At 46.1% G+C, this 26,157-nt stretch overlaps 1 protein-coding gene across 1 annotated transcript; it reads left to right on the top strand.

Moving 5' to 3' along the window:
- Nucleotides 1-2,551: 2,551 nt before the first annotated feature.
- Nucleotides 2,552-8,769, top strand: SPATA31F1 (SPATA31 subfamily F member 1; the record flags this gene model as incomplete). Its single annotated transcript, XM_082656904.1, is given in 7 exon segments — nucleotides 2,552-2,695; nucleotides 3,273-3,318; nucleotides 3,867-3,927; nucleotides 4,954-6,487; nucleotides 6,491-7,139; nucleotides 7,142-8,181; nucleotides 8,185-8,769. Coding segments are annotated over 7 exon segments (4,059 nt in total).
- Between the last annotated feature and the right edge of the window lie 17,388 nt (nucleotides 8,770-26,157).

The raw sequence follows: 26,157 nt of genomic DNA, 5'->3' as shown, positions 1-26,157 counted from the left end.
TAAGTAAAGATAAATAATCTATTGGCAAAAAATAGTAACAGAGAATTAACAAAAAAGGAAATAAACATACAAAAAGGTGCCTAGCCTACCTTAAAATAAATTTGTAAATATACAAGATACATTTATCACTTCTCAGGTTGACAAGGATAAAAAATGTGACATGTATGGGAATAGAGGCACCCGTAGGCAGTTTTGGTGAGGATACAAATCCATACAACTGGTGGGGCAATTAGGCAATATCAACACTTAAAATACTCAAACCTCTTTATCCATCAATTCAACTCTTAGGAATTTCTCCTACATATATATCCATACTTGTGTACAATGACATATATATGAGGTTCGTGTCAGCATTATTATTCAGAGCCAAAAAAACTATAATTAACTAAATTTACATATAACTAAATAACCGAATGTGACATTGAAGATAAATTGTGTTGTAGCTCTATCAAAGAAGACTGTACAGCCATCAAAGAAAAGATACACAAGATATATTCATATTATTAAATAAAACAGGATAAGAAGTGTCTGTAATATGTTTCCATTTGTGAAGAAAAATATATCACTTTATTTATGCCTCCTATGCCGAATCAATTCTGAAAGATACACAGGGAAGGAAAACGGCAGACAAGAGTAAGAAAGAGACATACTACATACCTTCTTCTGCCTTTGGAATTTTGTACCATGTATATGTGTGCCTACTTTTAAAAAAAGCAATTACTTTTAGTTATTGAAATAAAATAAATGCCTCCATCAAAAGACCTCATCCCTGCTCCTCCAACCTTTCCCCTCAATCCAATCCAGTCCACCCACCTGCACCTCTGCTAGAGGTAGATTGCATTTCTTACTGCCAAATGAACTCCATGGCCCATGCATCTACTGGTAAGTTTCTCTCCTACACACACTCCTTTCACCCACAGCCTGCCCTTAGACATTCAACTCCAATGTCTCTCCACCCAGGAGCCTTCTCTGACTATCCATCAATGCTTTTTCCCCTCAAGAATGGGATGTTGGGCTTCCCTGATGGCACAGTGGTTGAACGTCCGCCTGCCGATGCAGGGGACACGGATTCGTGTCCCGGTCCCGGAAGATCCCACATGCCGCGGAGCAGCTGGGCCCGTGAGCCACGGCCGCTGAGCCTGCGCGTCCGGAGCCTGTGCTCCACAACGGGAGAGGCCACAACAGTGAGAGGCCCACGTACCGCAAAAAAAATAATAATAATAAATAAATAAATAAATAATTCCATTGCTGGCTCTTACTTTGTGTGGATTAGTCTTCTTTTGGAAACCAGATAGTGAAGTGTCTTGAAAGTAGGAAGGCAACATGACTAAAATATCTTTGTACCCTTGACACTGCCCAGCTTAGGACTAAGCACAGATTGATGGCTCACCATGCCAGATGGGTGAAGGACTGGATGCTGGAGGAAGAACCAAGTAGTAACTTCAGAGATACTGAGGCCAAGAATTTTTTGGCTGGGAGACCACTTTTACCAGGGAAAGACTCTCAAGGAAATTCAGAAATTTTGAGATATTGGAGTCATATCACGATATCCACAGACAGCCAAGCAGGTAACATAATGTCTAAATCAATAGTCAAGGTGTAGGAGTGATGGATCCTGGGGCTGGTTGGAAAACACCTGTCATTCCTAAAAGTTAGCAAAATCCAGGTTAAAAAAAAAAACGAACTCCTCAGGTAAACAGCATATATCCAGAGTAGATATATGGAAGTGGCCATATATTCCAATAATCCTTAGTTGGAAGTGGCCACTTATCTCTGTAGGAAGTCATCTTCCTGAGCAAGTGGAATGCTGTCACATGGGTAGAGGTGCTTTGGAACACAAAGCTTTGGATAGTCCTCCAGAAGTGAACCAGATTCATGTGCCTCCATTGAAGGCAGTGTTTACATTCTCTTCCCACCACACAGAATAGAGGCTTCCCTTCCGCCACATATTTAAATTTAAAGATGCTGCCACCTTGGCCTTTCCCTGCCACATCAACTATGGTCCCCTTCATGCACCTCTGGTTTCCCATCACCCACTGCCTGTAACATCAAAGTTCTCCATTCCCAAGCCATACCAGACTCTGCTGTCCCTAAACTCATGTGTGCTTTGCACATATATTTCCAGTACAGGTGGAGGAGTTTATAGAGGTTCCTCTGTCCCAGCCACTCTTCCTCAGTTTTCGGGGAATGGGTGACCAGACAACTGTTGCAAAGGAAGAGCCGAGCTGTCAGGCTGGTGGAGGGTGTGGAGAATGAAGACAAAGTGGGAGCACAGACACTGCCTGTGAGCGGCGCCTTCAGTCCTTACAGACAACCAGACACCCTCATCTACAGACTGAATCACCAGTGAGCTTCCCTAGACAGGTAAAGGTCTTTGACACCACACCTGCCTTGTGAAACAGGAGGGCTTTGTGATACAGTCTGGTGGCCTGGTTCTGTCATCTGTGAGGCGGAGGCCACAAGGCATAGCACTGGGAGTCATCAGGCACCAGGACCCTGAATGCCTACATATAGGGATGGTTGGTCTCCTTATGCTAATGAGGTTTAGACCATGCTGAGCCTGACTTCTGTTCTGTGGGATTTGGGGTATCCCTTATATACCTATGGCTCCATCTTCATTATTATCCTAATTATCTGGCAGGTGAAAAAGAGTTACCATGGATTAACACTGGAACCTAAAAGGAGCTGCTGCCTGGTAGGGAAACACGATGACCATGGCTGAACCAATCAAGCCTCAGATAAGATACATTCAATTACTCTTTATAGTAATTCTCTTTCTCAGAGCCTAGAAATAATTCTTTGCCAGGCCATCCCTGCAGTGTACTCTAATTGAAAAATCAAGAATCTCTCTATCGGGCTTGGGTTGAGTCCTAGGTAAAGTGGAATCCACCTCACTGGATCTCTTCTGACCTCCCAAAATGGGGGATTTTTCTGATTGGTGGACTTAGTAAGCAAAAGCCCTTGGCTGAGAACCACTGACCATTTAATCAGTTCCATTATTCCTCCTGTGTCACACTAAATCCCCTGAAAATACTGTCCTGGGAAAGGGGACAGGAGGTATGGAATGTGGAGAGCCCTGAAGTAAGCACACAATAAATAGAAAAATGAAATATTCAGGTGAAAGGGTGGAGTACAGGAAGGCAATATAGGACAGTGTATAACATACAGACAAATATATAGAAACAGACTGGGAAATGTATATTTCCTTTGTTTCACTTTAGACATGAAAAAGAAAATCGTGTCCCAGCTTCACACTCTCTTTGACCTTTAAGCGTCACCGGAAAGTCAGACAAAGGGCTAGAGATGCAGCATCAAGAGGTAAAGTCCCAGTCTCTGCTCTGACTCCCCTCCACTGTGGGTGAGATTCCCATGAACCCTGTCCCTCGATGACCCCTGGTGCCAGGAGCCAGGTGCTCTAACCACTGAAGGCTTCAGTTCTCCAAGTTGACAAAATCTGCCAGAAAACTGTTTTGGGTGGGAAATCAGAGTCTGGAAATGTTCCAAAATTCTCTACCTTACCCCTGGGAATGAAGAGTGAGGAAACAGGGAAGAAGTCCTTAATTGTGTCATTTACTAGTTTTATGTTTACTAGTTTCCACTTCCCTGTGGAAGTCACTTCATCTTTCAGTCTTGTTACCATGAAATGGGCATCTGATGATCCTGCCTCACTCACAGTGTAGTTGTGAAGATCAAATGAGAGTAGGTCCAGGAGAGCACACCATACCTGGTTGAGTGGTACACAGACGTGCCTCACAGCACTAACTGTTGGGGTTTGCGGTCTCCTCTCATTCAGAGGCCTTCAGCTTCCTATAGGATGTCCCTGGGTCCACTCCTGCTCCATGTAACACTGTCACCTGGTTTCTCAGCTAGGAGAATTTCCCAGGAAGAAGCTGAAAAGCCATGGGAGCTGCTCTCTGTCATGAAAAGGTGATCTCCTGCTCTTTGCAGTCTCCCAACTCCCAGCCTGGTCTGTGATCATTTCTCTGCTTGGCCTGGGGCAGGGTTGGGGAGAAGGACAGTGGCTGAGAGGGAGCCAGACAGTGGAGCCTGGAGCACTGGTTGAGAGCGTTGCCAGGGCAGAGGGGGATCAGATATTTCAGGAGAGAGGAGTTCCCTAGTTCTGCTCTGTGCTAGGCTCACAGTGGCCCTGGAATTCAGAATTTCACTAGTGCATAGTTCATAAAAGACTCTACATGGGTTTGCACTCAGCCACAAGACAAGTTTTACAGTCAGGAGGATGGATAATTGAGTGAATAATTTTCGTCATTTTCATATTCTCTTTACAGCTACACCCTTTCAAGGGCAGCCCCCTGGACCCTGCTGACATTACCTCCTCTGGTTCTGTCTTCAGCGGAGCCAGTTCCTGGGACAGCCCTCAGACAGGAGCTTGTCATATATTATACCCTTCTTCTCTAAATCTCTAGAGAATGGGGATGGACTCTCAAGAGATGTTGTGTACACCCTTTAATCCCCAGAACACAGAATTCCCAAAAGGATCTCCTTTTCTACAGTTTAGAAATACTGAATACCAGGCTGCGGCCTAAGCCCGAAAAGAGAATGACTCCAGGTTCTACCTGGTGATGTTCCTGGTGCTGCCCCATCAGCTAACCATTGGCTCCCCCATCTACCTGGTTCCTTCTCCTAGTTCAGCTTCTCAACACAGGTCAGCAGGGAACTCACCCACCTCCCAGTCTCTCAAGGCCCTGTGCTCCCAGCTGTTGTCTGAGACCTCGCCCAATAAGCCCCAGGCCATCAGCCCAGCCCACCATAACTTGCCAAATGGCATTTCCCTAGGAAAAAAAAAAAAAAAAGCACATGAGTAAACACCCAGCGGATGCAGGCCTCAGGGTTTACAGGACTAGGGGAGGGCAGGCACAATCTCCAGGCCACACACTTGTGAAGAGGCAGATGTCACTCCATCAGTAACAAACAGTTGCCATGTTTCCCTCCCAGCCGGGGCTGGCTTCCTCAGGAGGGGAGTGTGCAGCAGCTCCTGTGTGCAGATTCCTGCTGCCAAACCTGCGATGCCATGGCTCTGGAGATTCAGCAGGTGGTGGTGGGTGAGAACACCCTGATCTCCCCCACTTCAAGGAGGCTGTCACAGGGCTGCTCTTACCTAGAGATTTTGTCCACGTCTAAAGTGTCTTCTGAGCAGAGACTGGAGCATCGTTCCCCACACTCCAAAGACCTTTCACTTACATCTGCAACCCTCACAGTGTCAGAGAAATCCTTAACCCAGTCATCGGCCCAGTCAACAGGTGCAGCTAGCATCCATGATTACTGGGCTGAACACCTCAAGCTAAGGCAGGGATTTCAAGTACCAGAGGTGCCCAGGGGCCCAGAGACTATGTTTTCTTCAAGGTTTGAGGAAACTAAGGTTTCAGTGAACCTGCAGGAGATGATGCAGAGCAACCCCAACCTTGTCTATGGGAACCAAGGCCAGCAGCCCTTGAATTCTCAGGTCTCTCTGCGGACCCTGAACCGAGAAGTCACAGCCCTGACACATGCTATGGCCTTACATGTGGTCACTGTCCTCCCTGCCCACCTGTTATTCCTCAGTACTGAAGTCCGGAGGCTTCTTGAGGTACATGTAAAAGGACTGATGCACTTCCAGAGGTGGAGGCTCCCCAGACGTGTGGAAGAGTCCCTGAGGCAGCTTATACCAGATCCGCCATTATTTTACCACCCTGTACGTAACCAACCAGACTCTTTCATCCAGAATGATACTTCTCAGTTCTCTACTGAGAAATTTGGGACCGTTTCATACCAGAACTGGGGTTCACGTACGGTCGGCCAGCCCAGCCAGGCCTTCTGGGTTTCTAAGTGGTCCATTATGGACCCAGAACAAAGACACTACTACCAGCAAATCCCAGACAATATGGCTCTAGCCTTGCCCTCTCCAGCCCTTAAAGAATTAAGTGGCCTTTATCTAATGCCTGGGCAACAGGCTAACGACTCAGTGGGCCATGTGCAGCCGAAATATAGCCAGCCATTCTGTGGCCTCCCTTCTCTGCACAGTGAGTCCCGGGTTGACACTTTCTTGGATTCTCAAGGCCTCTCCATGAACGGGAGCATGTCCAAGCCCCCCTTGAAGCATCCTTTTCTCTTCAAGGAGCTCTCCTTCCTCCTTCTGATGCCTAAAACTCCACTCCAGTCAGCTCCACCCTCTTCTCCATCTTCCCCAAATTGGATTGCTCCAACTGAGCACCAACAAGCTCAGATCAATATCCCGTTTCTGACCCTGGATGAGTGTGAAGCCTTGGAGTGGCACCTGCTGCAGAGGCAGCTCCAGCTTCAGTGGGGCTTGCCAGATGTTTTCCAGAGAAATCAGCACACCCAGAGCCCCATGCAGTATAAGCCCTGTGACAAAGCCCAGTCTTCTGAGACTGTGACAACTTCCTGGCCAGGGCAGCCCATCTCAGTCCTCACAAGGGAACTACTCTTGTTCCCAGAGCATGCCAGGAGGCTGCTGGAATTCCACCTCCAGTGACAGTTGATTCACCATCGCCGGGGCCTGCCCCAGAAGATCCAGCAGTCCATCCATTTGCTCCTGTCCCCTGCTGACGAGCAGACTCTCTCCTGGAGCAGCACAGCCCTAGACAATGTGGACGTCCCCCACCCTACAGCTCTAGAGGGCACTGGCGTTGGCAACCCATTCCCAGCCGTCAAGGACCCAGGGTCAGTCCCTATGCCGCACTTGTCTGACCAGGCCAAGGCAATATTGCAGAGCTACATCAACTCCAAATGTGGGCAGATTCACCAGGGCAAGGTTCCTGTCTGCGTATGTGGCTCCTGGGAGTGCAGAATTCCTGGGGTCCTGGAAGTGGCTCCCTTTACCTGCACCCCAGAAAGCAAGCCCCTAGAACTACAGGCAGCAAATGATCCAGACAAACAACAGAAAATTACACCCTGGATGCCAACGGCCCTTGAGCAGCAGCAGCAAACCTCACCAGGTGCTAACACTGAACATCCTAAGCTGCCCCAAGCCCTGTCCGAGGGAGCCACTGAGACACTGGAGACAGCTTTACGGCACAAGGATCTGGCCTTCTTGTCAGGGATGCCTGCTGTTTATTATGTGGCTCTCTCCACGGCCATGGCCCCAGCAATAACTTCCCAAGCTGTGAAAACAGAGATGGTGCCTGGCCTGTCGAATTTCCAGGAGAACCTCTGACTCAGGTGACCTTACCTGAAGAGCAGGGTCTAAGTCCTGGGCCAGGCTTTCAAGATGCCAACGAGACTTGTGCAGACATTGCAGGTGAATTCCACGCTGAAGTGCAGAGGGAAGGAATAATCAAGATGGTGCCTCTAGAAAGCCAGTCAGAGCCTGCGAAGCCATACTCACTCGGGGAACCCATCTTGGCCAAACTAAATTTCCATCTGAGAAAGAAGATCCTAGAGATACAACTGGGAATTCCCCTAAAGGCAAGGGAGCCCTGGGAACAAACTGTAGCAATGCCAGAGAACATATGGACACAGGAGTCTCTTGGGAGTCTAAACAACCACGGAAAAACACTGCTCCAGGAGCTCCCCATCCCACCAGATATGCCACGTGCCCTGGATCCAGAATGGCTCCACCTCAAACAACAACTGGCCACTGAGTTAAAGGCAGTGCATCAGAAACAGAAACAACCCAGGTCCAGGGCAGTACCCCATGATTCTGTCCACTGGGCCTCCAAGATCTCACAACCCAGTGGGGACATGACAGAGACCCAGGCACTTTGTGTTCAGCTGGAGGCCAGTGTGAACAACCCCAGCCTAGAGGAGCCCCAAAGCCCTGACAAGAGCAAGGACTCAGCCCAAGACCCCACACTGGCAGAAAAGAGAGAGAAGCCAGGCAAACCCAAAATGACAGGGGACCACGGAGAAGGGGATGCCGGGTTTGCAGTCTCTTCCACAAGAGAAAAAAGCCACTCTGCTGAAGCCCAGAGGCCAGAAGGGATGCTTCTGAACGGGACACCCTGCAGCCCCTGGCAACAGAGACATCGCTATCACCTTGGTTCTCCCTGTCAGCACAGTCCCCAGCATCACCCTCAGCTTAAATTCCCAGAGATACCTCCTGGAGTCCCTGTGGGGAAAGATTCTGAGAAGAATGACCTGCAAGACAGTCAAGCCAAGCTCAATGTCATCCTCAAACCAGCAAGCGTTCCTGAGACTGTCCAGCCTGTGGTGCCCCAGGCATCATAGGGCCAGCCTTTCCTGGGCCAACTCATTCCAGGTAAGCCATTGCAGGGCCAAACTTTACAAGGTCAGGTTTTGCAGGGGCAGATGATGCTAGGCTATACTCACAAGAGGCCCAGCCTTCCAGAATCTGGCTTGAGAAATAAGATGAAATCTTTTCTACACTGTATTAACCCCAAAACCAAAGGCAAAGGGCATGAGGAATCCATGTCCTCCCCATGTGAGAAAGTGGCTAACACAAGAAAAGAAAATGTAGCAAAGAGCCTGGCTCCAGCCAAAAGTCCCAAGGGTCGAACTAAGACAGAGGAGACAAGAGGGGACCCAAAGGCCCAATTTCTGCCTACTGAGAAGCAGGTGGGCCTGGCCTTCTTGGATGGTCCCCATTCCCCAGACAGTAAGCTCCGGCACCGCTCCCACTCCCATCAACTCCACTCTGCCTCAGTCCTGGGCATCCCCCGCCGCTGCCCTCGGCACTGTCCACGAGTGGCTTGTGCCATCCAACCAGGGGACCCGCCCTCACTCTCACCTCTCACCTCAGATGGAAACATTGGTCTGCTCAAGAAGACCCAGTGCATTCGAAAGACTCTGTAGTCTCCTCAATGTCTGCGTCCCTTGAAGAGGACTGCTACTGTCATTTTCATTAATGTACAGGTGGGCAGAGTGCCACCCAAAATATACTCTATATCTCTAAGCAGAGAGGTGTCTGTCTGCTCCTCCTCTCTACTGTGGTGTGTTCAAGGAAGGCATAAGGGAGGTAAATGTCCTTTTTATCTAGGGAAGGAGTTTTAACTCACACTTAAGCTGGGTCGCACTCCACACAACAACACCCCCTCCCCGGACTGTGGATAAAGGAACTGGAGCAGAGAAGGAAGGCCCTTGTCTAAGGTACACTGAAGGTAAAGGTCAGGCTTGACTTCTATTATGGCGACCTTGGGCCCAGAGGAGCCATGTGGACATGAGGATAGTACTGTCAAGAAGGAGTGGCCAGGAATCCCACAGGCAAAATTCACTGATGACTTCTATATATGCCCACAATCTGGAGGGGAGTGCCAGTCTTCCAACCTTGAGGAGGCGCTTTGTTTACCAACAGCATGTAGCTAATATGACTAACGTCAAAAGCAAATGGTAGAATCTCCCCTCTCTGCTCCCTGTTGGTTATTCGTTAGATCTTTCTGGAGAACTCACCTAGGAGGCTGCTGTAGCTCTCTTGCCTATATCCCACTTCCACTGCCTAACAGCTGCATGGAATGAATGACACCTGGAATGAAGATCACAGTAGGACATGGAGAGGGGCTTGTCCCCCACCCCCAAGGGTAGGCAGGGACAGAAGCAGAGAGGAAGACCATGTAGATGGGGGTCTGAGTCCCTGAGATAGAAGCTGACATGTTCCTGGGACTTCCCTGGTGGTCCAGTGGGTAAGACTCCACGCTTCCAATGCAGGGGGCCCAGGTTCAATCCCTGGTTGGGGAAGTAGATCCCGCATGCTGCAAGTAAGAGTCTGCATGCCGCAACTAAGAAGTCCGCATGCCACAACTAAGAAACCCGCATACTGCCACGAAGATCCCGTGTGCTGCGACTAAGATCCAGAATAGCCAAAATAAATAAATATTTTTTTTAAAAAGAAGCTGACATGTTCCTGAAGAAGGCATGATAAGAGAAAAGGCTGGTTTGCTATGTACTCAAAAGAAGTTGAGCCAGGAAGCCAACCCAATACCCAAGTGCTTTTAGAGCATGGAGAGGAATAAACTGAGTTTTAGTCTGTTGTCCATCGTGTGATGAAAAGAAGTGAGTTGAGCCTTATTGTCCAAAGGAAATGCAAATTAATTCAAAATTTCTGAACACTCACCCCCCACCCAACAAATCTGTTTCCCAATGTCAGGGATTGGTGTAACTATAAATCCATGTTTTTGCTCAGCCCAAACATGAAGTCAGTCACTGTGTTCTAATCTCGATATATCTCAATTTTGCCCCCTTTCTCCTGTGTTTACTGCCTCTGCTTGTTAGGTTTCTCATCCATAGGTATCTCATTCTTGCCTGAGTAATACAATAGTGTGTTATAACCCCAGGACTTAGGATAGCGGCTGGTGCATAATAATACCTTAATAGTACTTGAATCCAAAGTCGGGGCTGGGGAGGCAGACAAATCATTACATTCGTATGATGAGTGCTATGGAATAGGGAATACTGCCACAGGATTACTGGGGTACTCAGCTGATGAGGACCCCAGAAGGGTCACAATAAAAAGAACCTTGATTATGCTGTACACCTTAAACTTATACAGTGCCGAATGTCAATTATATCTCAAAACTGGAAGAAAGGGGAATTCCCTGGCGGTCCAGTGGTTAGGACTCCGCACTTGCACTGCAGAGGGCACAGGTTCAATCCTTGGTCAGGGAACTAAGATCCCACAAGCCGCTCGGTGTGGCCGAAAAAAAACTGGAAGAAAAAAACTTAAAAAAAAAAAAAAACCTTGAGGGCTTCCCTGGTGGCACAGTGGTTGAGAGTCCACCTGCCGATGCAGGGGACACGAGTTCGTGCCCTGTTCCGGGAGGATCCCACATGCCGCAGAGCGGCTGGGCCCGTGAGCCGTGGCCACTGAGCCTGCGCGTCCAGAGCCTGTGCTCCGCAACGGGAGAGGCCACAACAGTGAGAGGCCCGTGTACCGCAAAAAAAAAAAAAAAAAAACTTGAGATGTGTCTTATATTCAATTAAAATATTTGCTTACTTACTATATGCAAGGTACTACAGTAAACACAACAAACACACAGGACTTACACCACAGAGCTCATGATTTGATGTGATAGACAGTCTCACCTGCCCAAATTGTCTAATCAACATAAATACTTGAATGTCCAAAATTCACCTCTATAGAACAGTGAACTCCTGATTCCCTATTCCAACCATCATCTAATTACACATACATGCTCCAGTCACAGTATTCACAACATCAGTTAATAGCAACTCCATCTTTCCAGTTCTGAACAAAAACACTGGTGTCATCCTTCACATTTTTTTTCTAACCATCCACATCCAATCCATCCTGTTGTCTCTACCTTATGAAATGAATTCAGAACATGACCACTTCTCACTCTCTCTGCTGCTATGATTACTGCAGTATTATCATGACTAATCTCCCAGCTTCTGCCTGAGACCACACTTCCAACAGTCTTTTCTCAACAAAGAAGCTTGATGGTCCTCAGGGAAGGTCCTGGCTATAGATGATTAGATAGAAAGATAGATTACATCATGATGATGATGATGATGATGATGATGATGAAGAAGAAATGGAGGAAGGGGTGAGGGAGGGGAGGGGAAAACGAGGGGGAGGGGAGTGGGAGGAGAAGAATTAGGAGAATAAGAATAAGATAGATAGATAGATAAATGGAGATGTAAAACCATGAGACTGGATAAGATCGCCAAGGCAATGACTGCAAATGAAAAACAGATCTAGGACCAGGCTTTGGGATACACCAACATTAAGAAATTGGAGAAAAAAGTGGGAACCAATAAGCAGAGACTGAGAAGTAGTAGCCAGTGAGGTAGGAGGAGAACCAGGAGAGTGTGGCATACTGGAAGCCAAGAGAGGAACGTGTTTCAAGAAGAAAGTGGTCAGCTGCATGAAAAGTTGCCAATCTGCCAAGTAAGATGAGGACTCAGAGTTGATTATTAGATTTAACAACATAGAGATCATTCATAGCCTTGAGAAGACTAGACTAAGGTCAGAGACGGAGGCAAAGGCATAACTGGAGTGGATCCAAGACAGAGAGGAAGAGCAACTGGTGATAGCAAGTGTAATCAACTGCTTTAGGGAGTTTTGTTCCACAGAGGTGCAGAAAAATGAGGAGATAGAATCAAGAGGGCTTTTTTTTTTTTTTTTTTTGCGGTACGCGGGCCTCTCACAGCTGTGGCCTCCCCCGTCGCGGAGCCCAGGCTCTGGACGCACAGACCCAGCGGCCATGGCTCAAGGGCCCAGCCGCTCCGCAGCATGTGGGATCCTCCCAGACCGGGGCACAAACCCACGTCCCCCGCATCGGCAGGCAGACTCTCAACCACTGTGCCACCAGGGAAGCCCCAAGAGGGATTTTTAAAGGTAGGAGATATAGCTTGTTGGATGTTGATGGAAAAGAACCAGTCAAGAGGAATAAACTGATGATGCAGGAGAGAAAGGGGGAACTGCTAGAGCAATGTCATGGTGCAGAAGTAACAGAATAGGAGTGAGTCCCCAGGTTCAGGGGTTGGCCTTGGCTAAAATCAGTAATCAGTAATGAGGAGGGACTTTGTGTATCATGAAAAGAATGGTTTCCCTACAATTAAGAGAACAGGGCAGGGGCTTCCCTGGTGGCGCAGTGGTTGAGAGTCCGCCTGCCGATGCAGGGGACACGGGTTCGTGCCCTGGTCCAGGAGGATCCCACATGCCGTGGAGCGGCTGGGCCCGTGAGCTATGGCCACTGAGCCTGCGCGTCCAGAGCCTGTGCTCCACAACAGGAGAGGCCACAGCAGCGAGAGGCCCGAGTAGTGCAAAAAAAAAAAAAAAAAAAGAGAACAGGGCAAATACCTAAAGGGGTGAATGAGGAACTGGGAAGGGTCGTGGCTGGGGGGAGGGCTGATACAGAGAGCCAAAGCCAGAGATGAAGAGGAATGCTGGAAGTTACCATGGCAAGAGGTTTTTTAGGGCCTAAGAAGTCAGTAGCAGCATGTGAGCCCAAGTGGGCAAAAAAAAAATAGTTGAAGTTGGTGATCACATGTGTGAAGAGGGTGGTCTTGGAATATAGGGGGAGAGATGTCAGAAAAAGCTCTAGATGCACAGAGCATGAAGAGGATGGGGCTTGAGACTGAGAAAAAGGGCAGGTGTGGCATCCTAGTGTTCATCCAGAGACTGGGGATGTCTGAGGGTAGGAGGAGAGAACTGGGAAGCAGAAAGACAAAGAGGCTGCCCTGAGTGATGGAAGGGACCTCTGTTTTGGACATCTCATTTCTCTCAGAAGGTGGCACGTCTGCATTTCCACCTTCTGACCTACCACAGAGGAGCCAAAAGCTGCAGGAAGGGCAGGAAGTGCTGTAGCTTCCTCGTGCTGTGGTATGGGGACTGTGGGATGCCCCTGCCTCACTGATTCCTAAGGAAATCCAGGATGGCTCAACATACCATCAAACTAGGACGTGGGGCACGACTCTTCCTCTGATAGGACCCAGCACTTAGCACAATGTGTCCTGCTAGCAGGATGCAGAAAAGCCAGGAGGCGAAGAAGCATGACTGTGTCCCTGCTCTGAAGGGTGATTCTGTGCCTAACAGATGGGAGCTCAGGCCCTGCTGTGGCCCCCCAAGCTGAGGAGGCACAAGGTCCAGGCCTGCTGAGCCACACCCTCCAGTGTTTTCCTAAAGCATCCCCAAAGATCATAGGGGGTCCTGTGGCAGGCACATCCTCCATGCCTGGTGAGAGCTGGGCAGAGAGCCACAGAGCAAGGAGGAGAGGGAGGCCCGGAATGAAGGGAATTGACTCAGAAGGGTCACAGCAGCATCACGTGGGAAGCTGAGGTTAATGTGCACACATCCTGGCTTAGGTGGAGCGGGTCCTTCCCATGTATCCCACCTGCCACGTGCCGGCATTGGCTTATGCTGCTGACCAAGTTTTGCAACAAAGGGCTAGGGGCACAGAGATGAGCTGGAACCAAGACCTTCAGGATTCTCAGTTCTCAGCAAAATCAAGAGCTGAGAGAAGACAGAGTCAGAGCCTATGATTCATGCAGGATGTTGGAGAAGGATGAAGCCTTGCTCATCCCATCCTATAACCCTAGCACAAGCCCCACCTTCCAGCTCCCCCTCGGCTCAAGAAGTAAAATCAGAATGAAAACTCTCATGGCAGGGCACAAAATCAGGTATTCACTGCTCCAGAATTGCTGGTAGATGCTAGGGATATAGCAATGCTTGCTTGGGAACTTTGGAGTTCGCCTCTGCCCTCTGAGATACCATACTGTCGTGGCGAATGGCTCTGACCTTCTGGAGCCCTTCTCCTGGGCTCTGCAGAGAGCATTTCAGAATTCTACAGAGAGCATTTCAGGCAACCGAGTGCCTGCAGTGCGGGAGAATGGCTTCTCCACAAAATCACTTCTCTTGTTAAACACCAAGTCCCAGCAAATAGGGACCATGGCTGCTTTGTTACTGTACCTCCTCACTGCAGCCCACGCAGGGAGGGCAACAACCACAGGATGCGCACAGGGGTAAACCCCAAGGCGCTGCTGCTTCCTGCACCTGTGAGAGGGGCTGAGCCTCTGCTCCTCACCATTCATCCAAAGCCTGCTGCCCCACCTGCTCCACGGCACAGGCCTGGGCTGTCACAGAATTAAGGACAAGAGTGGTTCCTGTGTCTACGGCAGGGACAGGAAATAAGGGAGGACAGCCGTGAGGGTGTGTGGGGATGTGAGGAATGAGCACAGGCAGGCCTGTAAGGTGCTGGGGGACGCAGAGGACCAGATGCCTAACGGGGCTTGTGGAGGACTGTCCATTCCCATGCGCACAGACAGTGAGGCCAGGACCCTGAATACTTGATCTGGATGAGAGCGTGGGGAGGAAAGAGGGGGCCTGAAGGAGATCTCTGTTTCCAGAAGGAGGGGTGCATGCTGCCAATTGCCCCCCTTTCCCGCCTTGTCCCCTTCCTCCACTGTAACTTCTCTGGGTCCACAGCCGGGTAAAGAGCATATCGGGGGCTTTCCAGAGTGTAGCATTCCCAAGGTCAAGTCCCACACAGAGGCCTCAGGGGCAGGGCCCTGGGCAGGCAGCCGGACACATGGGAATCCAGAGAGTGGGAAGGGAAAGGAAGCCAATCTCTTGCAGTAAATAGTGCTGGCAGCTGGGGCGCATCAGGGGAGAGGGTCAGGGGAAAGTGAGAGGCCAGAGCAGAGTCTCACACACAGTCAAAGACACATGCGTACAGACACCTAGCCACACAGACACATACACAGGAGGACATAAAGTCAACAATGCCACTCAGAAGCTAACTCAGAGTACCCAGAGACATGTTCAGGAAACACACCTACATAGACTCATGAAAACCCTGAGTCAGACATGCCCCAGCAGACTCTGGCACCACACACATGCAGACAGACACAGCCCATCTTGCACACCCACAAACACAAATGCATTCCCAATCCATCCTTCCCAGCCTTTCTCCCCGATAAAACTAATAGGCCACCTCAGGCCAGGTCTGTTTATCCACCTCGAAACTGTGGTTTGTAATTTCTGTCCCATTGCCTGTCCTTTAATAAGGACAGTCTTGGATCCACGCACACACCCCTGGTCTCAACAACTTGGCTGTGTGCTTTTAAAGGAACGCCACGGTCAGCAAGTCAGTCCCCTGCCCTCTTCAGCAGCCCCGTCCTTCACCTACACTCCCATCCCTACCCCCGGGAGCGTCCCCAGTTTACCGCAGGCTCCTGACCCTCAGTCTCTCCGATGCAGCAGAAACAGAATCTAAAGGAAGAGTAAACCAGACAGACCTACTCTGTCAAAATCCCCCTCAGGAAACTGTGAAGAACCAGCTCCTGACTCGTCAGGAAGGAGCCCTTGATACAGGGCATGACCACATGTGTCGCTCTACCCCAAACTTCAACTGCAGTCCATGCCTTTCAACCCTAACCCTAACCTCAACTCCAGCCCCATTCACAAACAACTCTAAAACCAGTCCTTCAAGTGAGACCCTCAGAATAACTGTACCTCATAAAGGTAATGCTGCTGGGTATTACCCAAAAGATGTTTACATGGCCAGGTAAGTTCAGGATAGAAAACTGCGATGTTCCCTCTCCCCAGGAGCTAGATGCCTACTTCCCTCTAGTCGATCGCAGCTTCAGGGATCATAGGGCCATTTATAACTCTCAAGTGCAGAAGGCCAGAAAATGTCCAAAACCTCTCATCTAAACCAGATCAATATCACACAATACGCATAAGGTTAAGTCCCTCTCCAGACCATCTCAGAAGCTTAAAACTGACCCCCAACACAACATTTATCTCCTTGACCCATTTTGATCCCAATTTTAAACTCAAACAGTACCCTACTCCAACCCTAACACAATCCTAATCTAAGATGCACTAGCTCTTTTTTTTTTTAAACATCGAGTTAGCTTTACTGAACAGTTCATGAATTGGGCAGCATCCCGTTTAGCAAGTAGAGGGGAGCTCTAAAAGGCTATAGAAAAAGAGAGGTTTTTAAGAGTATGACAAGGAAGTCAAAAACAAAAACAGATTATTTCAGGGTTAGGTAATCTATCTATAGGGGATGAAGGAGATCTATGTGCCAGGTTACCTCATCTTCCTTTGGGGGATGGAAAGGATTACCTCACTGGTGCGGACCAGAAATTTCCACACTGATCAGTTTGGATTACATTCTTGGAGAAGGCTGTAACTTCAATAAGGTCAGGTATTAAGTCTTCCTTTTAGCATAAGTGACTCCATTTTGGGCCTGTCATTTCTTCTTTAACAGGGAAATGGTGCCAGATCAACTCAGATAGGACACCCCTACTCCACCCACACTTCAGAGTGCTGGAGAAGAAAGCAGACTTTTATAGACCCTTTCAATTCTCACCATGTAGATAAGCAGATTCTCCAGCTACTATAGGTGAGATCTACAAGATGCACTAGCTCTTATCAACAGGAACCATAAACGCAATTCCAAATCCTACTTTAACATCACCGTGATTCCAGCCCTATGCTTACCACTACCTACCTCCAATCCGTAACCACTATGTCAGTGCTGTTCCAAGCATAGTCCTAACTCTAACCCTGTCCCTAGGTAGCCACACTATGAGTAAAGTCTGCAACTATGCTGGGCACACAAATATCACACACTTATGAAGGTAATGGGTCATCTGCAGTCCAGGAAGCAGTAGCTTCCTCAGTAACAGCTGCACAGTCATCAGGGCAGCTGGTCCCTGGTGGGCTCAGTGCTCAGCTGGGAACCCAGGAGCACCAAGGCACCCAGGCCCTTTGACCCTTGTTACGCATACAAGCGTACAGGGGCCCAGCTCACCCCAAGCCCTGTTCTAGCCCAGCTTCTGAGCTGAAATTCCTGCCATACCCCTCCCCGGCTCCTGCCTGCCAAGCTGGGAGCATCTGTTGCCCTGAAAGCCCCACCAGACAGGCACAAATGGGCCTGGGGCCTGGAGCTGAAGGGAATGTGGCCTCTTCCCAATGTGGGCAATTCCAGACTCCTGCAACACCCGCACCTAGGACCTCCACCCCGGAGCCAGGCCCAGGTGTCCGTCCTAAAGAGGCAGTGGGTCTGCCGACCCTGGGGGTGAGTAGGGGTGGATTAGCACACCTCCTCTCCCAGGCTCCAGGGTCTCAATCTGGCGTTAGGGTGTGTTCACTCTGCGCTCATCAGCAGACGTAAAGCTGAAGTGAGCCACGTGCACCTCCCTCACCTCTCACCCTCGGCACCAGGACCTCCGGTGTAGCAGTCCTCTGTACCTCGGCCACCGCAGAGATTGTCAAACACTACCTAGGCTCTCTCGAGAGCTCACACCAAGCCAAAGCCTTCACCCAACAGACTGGAACACTTAGGTGGATACTCACAGGTCAGATGTGTAGTCATCCGAGTCTCTGCGTCCCCTTCCTTACCGTCTACATCCAGGCTGGCCTGAGGACAAGAGAGGGGCTTGGTTCAGGGCTGCAAGCTCCAGACCCCTACAGCAAACTTAAGGTTCGGGTGGGACTGTGAGGTGAGATGAGCCCAAGCCAGCAACCGAGGGCAGAGGAATGGCTGGATGACAGACCTGGGGCCCCAGATAAGGAGAAGGATAACAACTCCTCTCACCGTCGCAGGTCCTTTCCTGGGGGCTGCATCTACATCTAAGCTCCACTTCCTTCCAGGTTCTCTTGGTGCCTCCCTCTCATGCCCCCACCTCCACCCCATAGGCTCAGACACCTGCACCCTAGTGTATGGCAGGGATTTCCTGTCATCCTCCTGGTCTGAGAGTAGCTATTTCCAGCCCTGACTTTATGTCCAGCCAGGTTTCTACCTCCGGCAAAGTCCCCACTCTTTCCTTCCCTTCCTTTAGGGCCCCTAACTTAGGTTCTAAGCCCCAGGAGCAAGTAAGGAGGTCTCAATGCCTCCAGTATGGAACATCTCCCTGAGGCCGGTCTACCACTACAGGGTCAAGTTCAGAGGTAGGGACTTAGGGTAGATCCTAGGAAGAGCTTCCCAAATTGAGGAAAGGCAATTGAGGATGGGACCTAAAGCGGCTGTGGACACCATCTAACAAACAAGAGGCCCTCATGATGGCACAAACAAGGGGAATGGGGCAGTATGTCCTGGGAGAGAAAGGGAACCTAAGATTTTAGAAGAGGAAACGTCTTAGTCCCCAACTCTTCCCTGTCATGTTCTCCCTCATTCCACAAGCTGTGCCAGGGCAGAAAGTCCTCCCCTCAGGAAGATTGGGGGTACATCATCCCAGCTTCCTCTTCCCCCAGACCACCTTTGTTCCCTTCCACTGGCTCTGAGCCCATCTGGAATTTGGGATGGGGAGCCAAATAGGCCCAGGTGGCTCTCCCAGCCCCACCCTACCAAATTCTTGGAAGTACCTGGACAGCTTGGTAAAAATACAGATAAATATATACAGCTTGGTAAAAAATACAGATCCTTTGGCCCTATTCTGAGATTCTGTTTAAGATGGTCTGGGGTGGTGCCTCTAATTCTGTATTTTTAATAAGCTCCCTGAGTGATTCTGAAGTGCAGCCAAGTTTGGAAACAGTGTAAACAATCTAATATGATATGACTCTGGAATCATAGACATGTCCCCCCAAGTCCATGCTATCCCACCTCTCTGGGAACTCTTCAGAGATAGGCTGCTCACTACTTACTTAGCCACTTCCACAAAAGGTAGGGCAGGTGTGGAAGGGGAGATTTTAGAGATGGGAATTAAAAGCTTTCTCATGCCAGGATTTGCCAGAAGACCAGGTAAAAGACGCAAGAAATCTTATCTCCTTGTTTTTTCCCGGTCCTGTTCCAGGAATGCCAGCCAACTTGCCAACTGGGGCACTCCCTGCCCTGCTTAAGGTCTCAGTCTGTTGTAAAACCGCAGACTCAAGATCTCAATGATCTCTCTTCAAATTCACTCAGGTTCCAGCCCCTCTGTTCTGTGGGCCTTGGGAAGGCCCATACCACATCCTCATCCCCATCTCAACAATATCCCCATCTCCAATCCCCATCCCCTCTGCATCCCAACCTTCCCCAACAGCAACACCCCTATTATGGGCACAATCTTTCTATCACTATCTTGTACCTGGCCCATGCTGTCCTGACTGCATCCCTCCCAATCTCTCCTCTCTATATCTCCCTATGGTCTCGTATTTCCATAAAGCTGGGGTGAGCCTGGTGGTGAGGGGCACACTGGGTTTAGCACTCTGGGAACCAGATGGATTTTCCAGTCCTAACCTGGTGATCACAACTCTGAGGTTCTACACTGGTTTTAAACATAGATTCTAAGTCAGGACCTGATAATCCTCACACACTACACTCCAGCATAAATTCCAAATGGAGGGCTTCCCTGGTGGCACAGTGGTTAAGAATCCACCTGCCAATGCAGGGGACACAGGTTCAAGCCCTGGTCCAGGAAGATCCCACATGCTGCAGAGCAACTAAGCCTGTGCGCCACAACAACTGAGCCTGCACTCTAAAGCCCATGAGCCACAACTACTGAGCCCGTGTGCCACAACTATTGAAGCCTGTGTACCTAGAGCCCATGCTCTGCAACAAAAGAAGCCACCACAATGAGAAGCCCATGCACCACAACAAAGAGTAGCCCCTGCTTGCTGCAACTAAAGAAAGCCTGCACAGCAACAAAGACCCAATGAAGCCAAAAATAAATAAATAAATAAGTGTTTAAAAATTCCAAATGGATAAAAGATTTAAAATGTTAGAAATTAAATACAGAAATGACAGCATGAAAAATGTCAGACTAGAAAGCTCTAGGGTCAGTCCCTCCACCGAAGCAACCACTGAGCTGAAAAGAGCAATTGGAATCACCTATTTCAGAATTCTGGAACCTAACTGAGCACATAACAATCAGGGGAGTGCTTGATGAAGGCAGAGGATGTTGATCTTTCATAAGAGAACGTCATGCATGAACTAGCTACTAGTCAATGCTGTAGGGACGGCAGCCCACATTCCCGGAGTGGCTGGCTGGTGGCAGAGAACCTTGTCCTCCAAATATTGGGGGTTTTACATTTTGGTTGGTCTGGGGGTTCCCGGAGAGATAGGTGCAGAAGCTTGCCTTGGTTTTAGCCCTCTTGGGCTGCAGTAGCTTCCACAGTGGCATATATCAGAATATTTAAGGGGACATAACTCTTTTGTGGGAGAGGGGGAGAGAAATCTTTATCAGGTCATTGGCTGACCACAGAAGTAAGAGAACAGAAACCTCAGGGACCACACACAACAAAGAATACACTTGGCAAAACTTATTTGGAAAAGTCAAAATGGACAGCTACAGCCCTCAACAAGTAAATATCTGAAACCCCTAAGGAGTGGAAGAATCAGATTTCCAAAGACACCACATTTTAATACTCAGAATGTATAGTTCTCAACAAAAAATTAACAAAGCATACAAAGAAACAGGGAAGTATGACCCATTCACAGGAAAAAAAAGAATTTGACAAAAATCATTCCTAAGGAAGCCCACACATTGGACATATTAGATGAAGACTTTAAATTAACTGTCTTAAATATGCTCAAAGAGCTGAAGGAAACCATGGGCAAACAACTAAATTCTAGAGCCAAAAATACAATAACCAAAGTGAAAAAATTCACTGAGGGAGTTCAACAACAAATTTGAGAAGGCAGAAGAAAGAATCAGCATACTTGAAGATAAGGCAATTAAAGTTATTGAGTCTGAGGAGCAGGATAAAAAGATAAAGAAAAACGAACAAAGTCTGAGAGCCCTATGGGATATCATCTAACATACTCACCACAGGAGTCCCATGAGAGAGAGAACAGAGCATAAAAAAATTTTTTGAAGAAATAATGGCTGAAAACATCCCAAATCTGATGAAGGCATGAATATACATATTCACAAAGTTCAAAAAATTCTAAGCAGAATAAACTCAAAGAGATCCATACCAAAACACATTCTAGTCAATTTGTTGAAACCCAAAGATAATTGAAATTTTGAAAGCAGAAGAGAGAAGTGACTCACTACATACAAGGTATTCTCAGTAATATTAACAGTTGATTTCTTCTCTGAAACTATGGAGGCCAGATAGCAGTGGGATGATATATTTAAAATCTTGAAAGAAAAAACTATCAAACAAGAATTCTGTATCTGGAAAAACCATCCCTCAAGAATTAAGGAAAAATTAAGACATTTCCAGATAAACAAAAGTACAGGAAGTTCATTACCAGTAGAATTGCCTATGAGAAATGCTAAAGGGAATCCTTCAGGATGAAAGGACAGGACAATAAATGGTAACTTGAAGCAATACAAAAAAATAAAGACCTCTGGCAAAGGTAACCACATAGGTAAATATAAAAGATAGTATATTATATTTTTGGTTTATAACTCCTCTTTTTTTCCTTTGAGAATTAAAAGGCATAAATAATAATTATAAATTGATGTTAATGGGTACACAATATATAAAGATGTAATCTGTGACAATAACTATATAAAGGAGGTAGAACTAAGATGTATAGGAGCAGAGTACTATTTGTTTGTACTATTGGAACAAAGTTGGTATTATTCAAACTAGATTATAAGTTTAAGATGTTAATTTCAATCTCCAAGCTAACTACTAAGGAAATAACTTAAAAATATACAGAAAAGGAAAAAGAAGGGAATCAAAATGGTACACTAAAAAAATCAACTGAATACAAAGAAAGGCAGTAATGGAGGAAATGAGGAACAAAATCATATAAGACATACAGAAAACAAATAGCTAATTGACAGAAATAAATCCTTCCTTATAAGTGATTTAAATAAATGAGTCACGAGTATGAAATGTACAGTGTCAATATAATCAATAATTATGTAATATTTTGTATGGTGACAGATGGTAACTAGACTTATTGTGGTGATCATTTTGAAATGTATAGAAATAGTTCCTGCACCAGGAACTAACATAGTGTTGTAGGTCAGTTGTAATTCAAAAACAAACTCATAGAAAAAGAGACTGGATTTGTGGTTACCAGAGGTGGGGGTGTGGGAAGGGGGGATTGGATGAGGGTATTCAAAAGGTACAAAATTTCAGTTATATTAATTATGTTGTACATCACATAACTGCATAACACTACTATATGTTGTATATGAAAGTTGTTAAGAGTAAATCCTAAGAGTCCTCATCACAAAGAAAAAAATTTTTTTCTATTTCTTTAATTTTGTATCTATATGAGATGATGGATATCCAGTAAACTATTTGTGGTAATCGTTTCATGATGTATGTAAGTCAAATCATTATGCTGTACACCTTAAACTTATACAGTGCTGTATGTCAATTATATCTCAATGACACTGGAAGAAAAAATAAACAACATGAAAAAATAAAGTAAATGAGTTCAACTCTCTAATTAAAAGGCAGAGATTATCAGAATGGATTAAAAAAAAGCATGATCCATCTATATGCTATCTACAAGAGACTAACTTGAGATACAAATACAGAGCTTTAAAGAAAAAGGATGGAAAACAATATCCCATGCAACTAGTGACAAAAAGAGAGCTGTGGTAGCTATATTACTGTCAGACAAAATACACTTTTTGTCAAAAAAGGTTATAAGGGACCAAAAGGACATTATATATTGATAAACTGTTTGATACAGCAAGATACAACAATTATAAACAACTGACAGCCAAGCCTCATAATATATAAAGCAAAAACTGACAGAATCAAAGAGGAGAGTTGACAGTTCTACAATAATAGTTTTAGAATTTAATATCTCACTTTCAATAATGGATAGAATAACCAGACAGAAGATCAAGAAGGAAATAAGAGAACTTGAGCAACACTATAAATGAATTAGACCTAATAGATATACACACCAAAAACACTCTGCCCAACAACAGGAGAATACGTATTCTTCTGAAGTTCCCATGGAACGTTCTCTAGGACAGACGACATGATAGGCCACAAAACAAGTCTAAATAAAATTTTAAGACTGAAATCATACAGAGTATCTTTTCTGATCACAATAGAATAAAACTAGATATCAGTAACAAAAGGAAAAGTGAAAAATTCAGAAATATATGGAAATTGAACAACACACTCAAACGATGCATCAAAGAAGAAATCACAAGGCAAATTAGAAAATACTCAGACAAATGAAAACAAAAACATAATATATCAAAACTTTTGAGATCCAGTGAAAGCAGTGCTAACAGGAAAATTTATAGCTGTAAATGTTTACATTTTAAAAAGATTTCAGGGACTTCCCTGGTGGTCCAGTGGTAAAGAATCCACCTTACAATGCAGGGGACACGGGTTCAATCCCTGGTCAGGGAACTAAGATCCCACACGCCACAGGGCTACTGAGCTTGCGCACCTCAACTAGAGCCTGCACACCACAATTATAGGGCCCACTCACCGTGGAGCCTGTGAGCCACAACTAGAGAGAGAAAAACCCACACACCACAATTAGAGAGAGGCCTGCGTACCACAATTAAGACCCTGAATGCCACAACTAAGACCCAATGCAGCCAAAAAATAAATAAAATAGATAAATAAATAATAAATAAATCTTTTTAAAAAAGAAAGAAAATACTTTGAGACAAATGAAAACAAAAACATAATATATCAAAACTTTTGAGATTCAGTGGAAGCAGTGCTACGAGGAAAATTTATAGCTGTAAATGTCTACATTTAAAAAGAAGATTTCAGGTACTTCCCTGGTGGTCCAGTGGTAAAGAATCCACCTTCCAGTGCAGGGGACGTGGGTTCAATTCCCTGGTCAGGGAACTAAGATCCCACATGCCGCAGGGCAACTAAGTCCATGCGCCACAACTACTGAGTTTGTGCACCTCAATGAGAGAGTCCACGTGCCACAAACCACAGAGCCCACATGCTCTGGACCCCGAGTGCCATAACTACAGAGCCCACGTGCCCTGCACACCACAACCAGAGAGAGAAAACCCACACACCACAACTAGAGAGAAGCCTGCGCACTGCAATGAAGAGCCCAGGCCGCAACAAAAAGATCCCACACGCCTCAGCAAAGACCCTGTGTGACACAACTAAGACCCAATGCAGCCAAATAAATAAATAAATAAATAAATAAATAAATAAAAAGATTTCAAATCAATAACCTAACTGTACACTTTAAGAGATTAGAAAAAGTCAATAAAACCAAACCCAAAAATAGCAGAAAGAAGGAACTAATACAGATTAAAGCAGAGACAAATGAAATAGAGAATACAAAAAATAGAGAAAAATAAACAAAACAAAAAGATGGTTCTTTGACAAGGTCGACAAAACTGACACAATTGAGGTTAGACTGACTAAGGAAAAAGAAAGAAGATTCAAATCAGTAAAATCAGAAATGAAACTGGGAGCATTACTACAATTTCATAGACATGAAAAGTGTTATGAGAGGATACTATGAACAATTGTACATCAACAAATTGGGTAATCTAGATGAAATGGATAAAGTCCAGAAACACAAAAATTATCAAAACTTACTCAAGAATAAATAGAAAATCTAAATAGATCTATAACAAGTAAGGAGCTTCAATCAGTAATGAAAACATCTCAACAAAGAAAAACCCAGGACCAGATGACTTCACTAGTGAATTCTACCAAATATTTTTTTTCTTCCAAACATTTAAAGAAGAATTAGCATCAATCCTTCTCAAACTCTTCCAAAAAATTGAAGAGGAGGAAACATTCCCTAATTTTATGATGGCAGCATTACCCTGATACCAAAGCCAGACAAGGACACTACAAGAAAATAAAAGTACAGGTCAATATCCCTGATGAACATAGATGTAAAAAGTCTCAACAAAATACTAGCAAACCAAAGTCAACAGCAGATTAAAAGAGTCATACATGGCGATCAAGTGAGATTTATTCCAGGGATATGAGGATGGTTCAACATCCACAAATCAATCAATGTGATACACCACATTAACAAATTGAAGAATAAAAATCATATGATCATCTCAATAGATGAAGAAAAAGCATTTGACAAGTTTTAACACCCATTTATGATAAAAACTCTCAATAAAGTGGGTATAGAAGGAACGCACTTCAACATAATAAAAGCCATGTATGACAAGCCTTCAGCTAACATCATACTCAAATGTGAAAAGCTGAAAGCTTTTCTCATATGATTAAGAACAAAAGATGAGTGTTTATTATCACCACTTCTATTCGACTTAGGACTAGAAGTCTTAGCCAGAGCAATTAGGCAAGAAAACTTATATATGTACATAAAATCCCAAACACTTCACCAAAAAACTGTTAGAACTAAGAAACAAATTCAGTAAATTTGCAGAATACAAAATCAACATACAAAAACCAGTTGCATTTCTATACACTAACAGCAAACTATCTGGAAAAAAATTAAGAAACAATCCCATTTACAACAGCATCAATAACAATAAAATACTTAGGAATAAATTTAACCAAGGAGGTGAAAGACCTATACACTGAAAACTATAAGACACTGATGAAAGAAATTGAAGACACAAATAAATGGAAGGATATCCTGTGCCCTTGGATTGGCATATTAATATTGCTAAAATGTCCATAACTACCCAAAGTCATCTACAAATTCAATGCAATCACTATCAAAATTCCAATTGCATTTTTTCACAGAAACAGAAAAAATTCTAAAATTCATGTAAAACCACAAAAGACCCCAAATAACCAGAGTAATTTTGAGAAAGAAAAGCCAAGGGGCTTCCCTGGTGGCGCAGTGGTTAAGAATCAGCCGGCCAATGCAGGGGACATGGGTTCAAGCCCTGGCCCAGGAAGATCCCACATGCCGCGGAACAACCAAGACCATGCGCCAC

This window comes from Grampus griseus (genome assembly GCF_964374135.1).
Source record: "Grampus griseus genome assembly, chromosome: 6".
NCBI classification, from domain to species: domain Eukaryota; kingdom Metazoa; phylum Chordata; class Mammalia; order Artiodactyla; family Delphinidae; genus Grampus; species Grampus griseus.
This window is presented reverse-complemented; position numbering and strand designations above follow the sequence as displayed.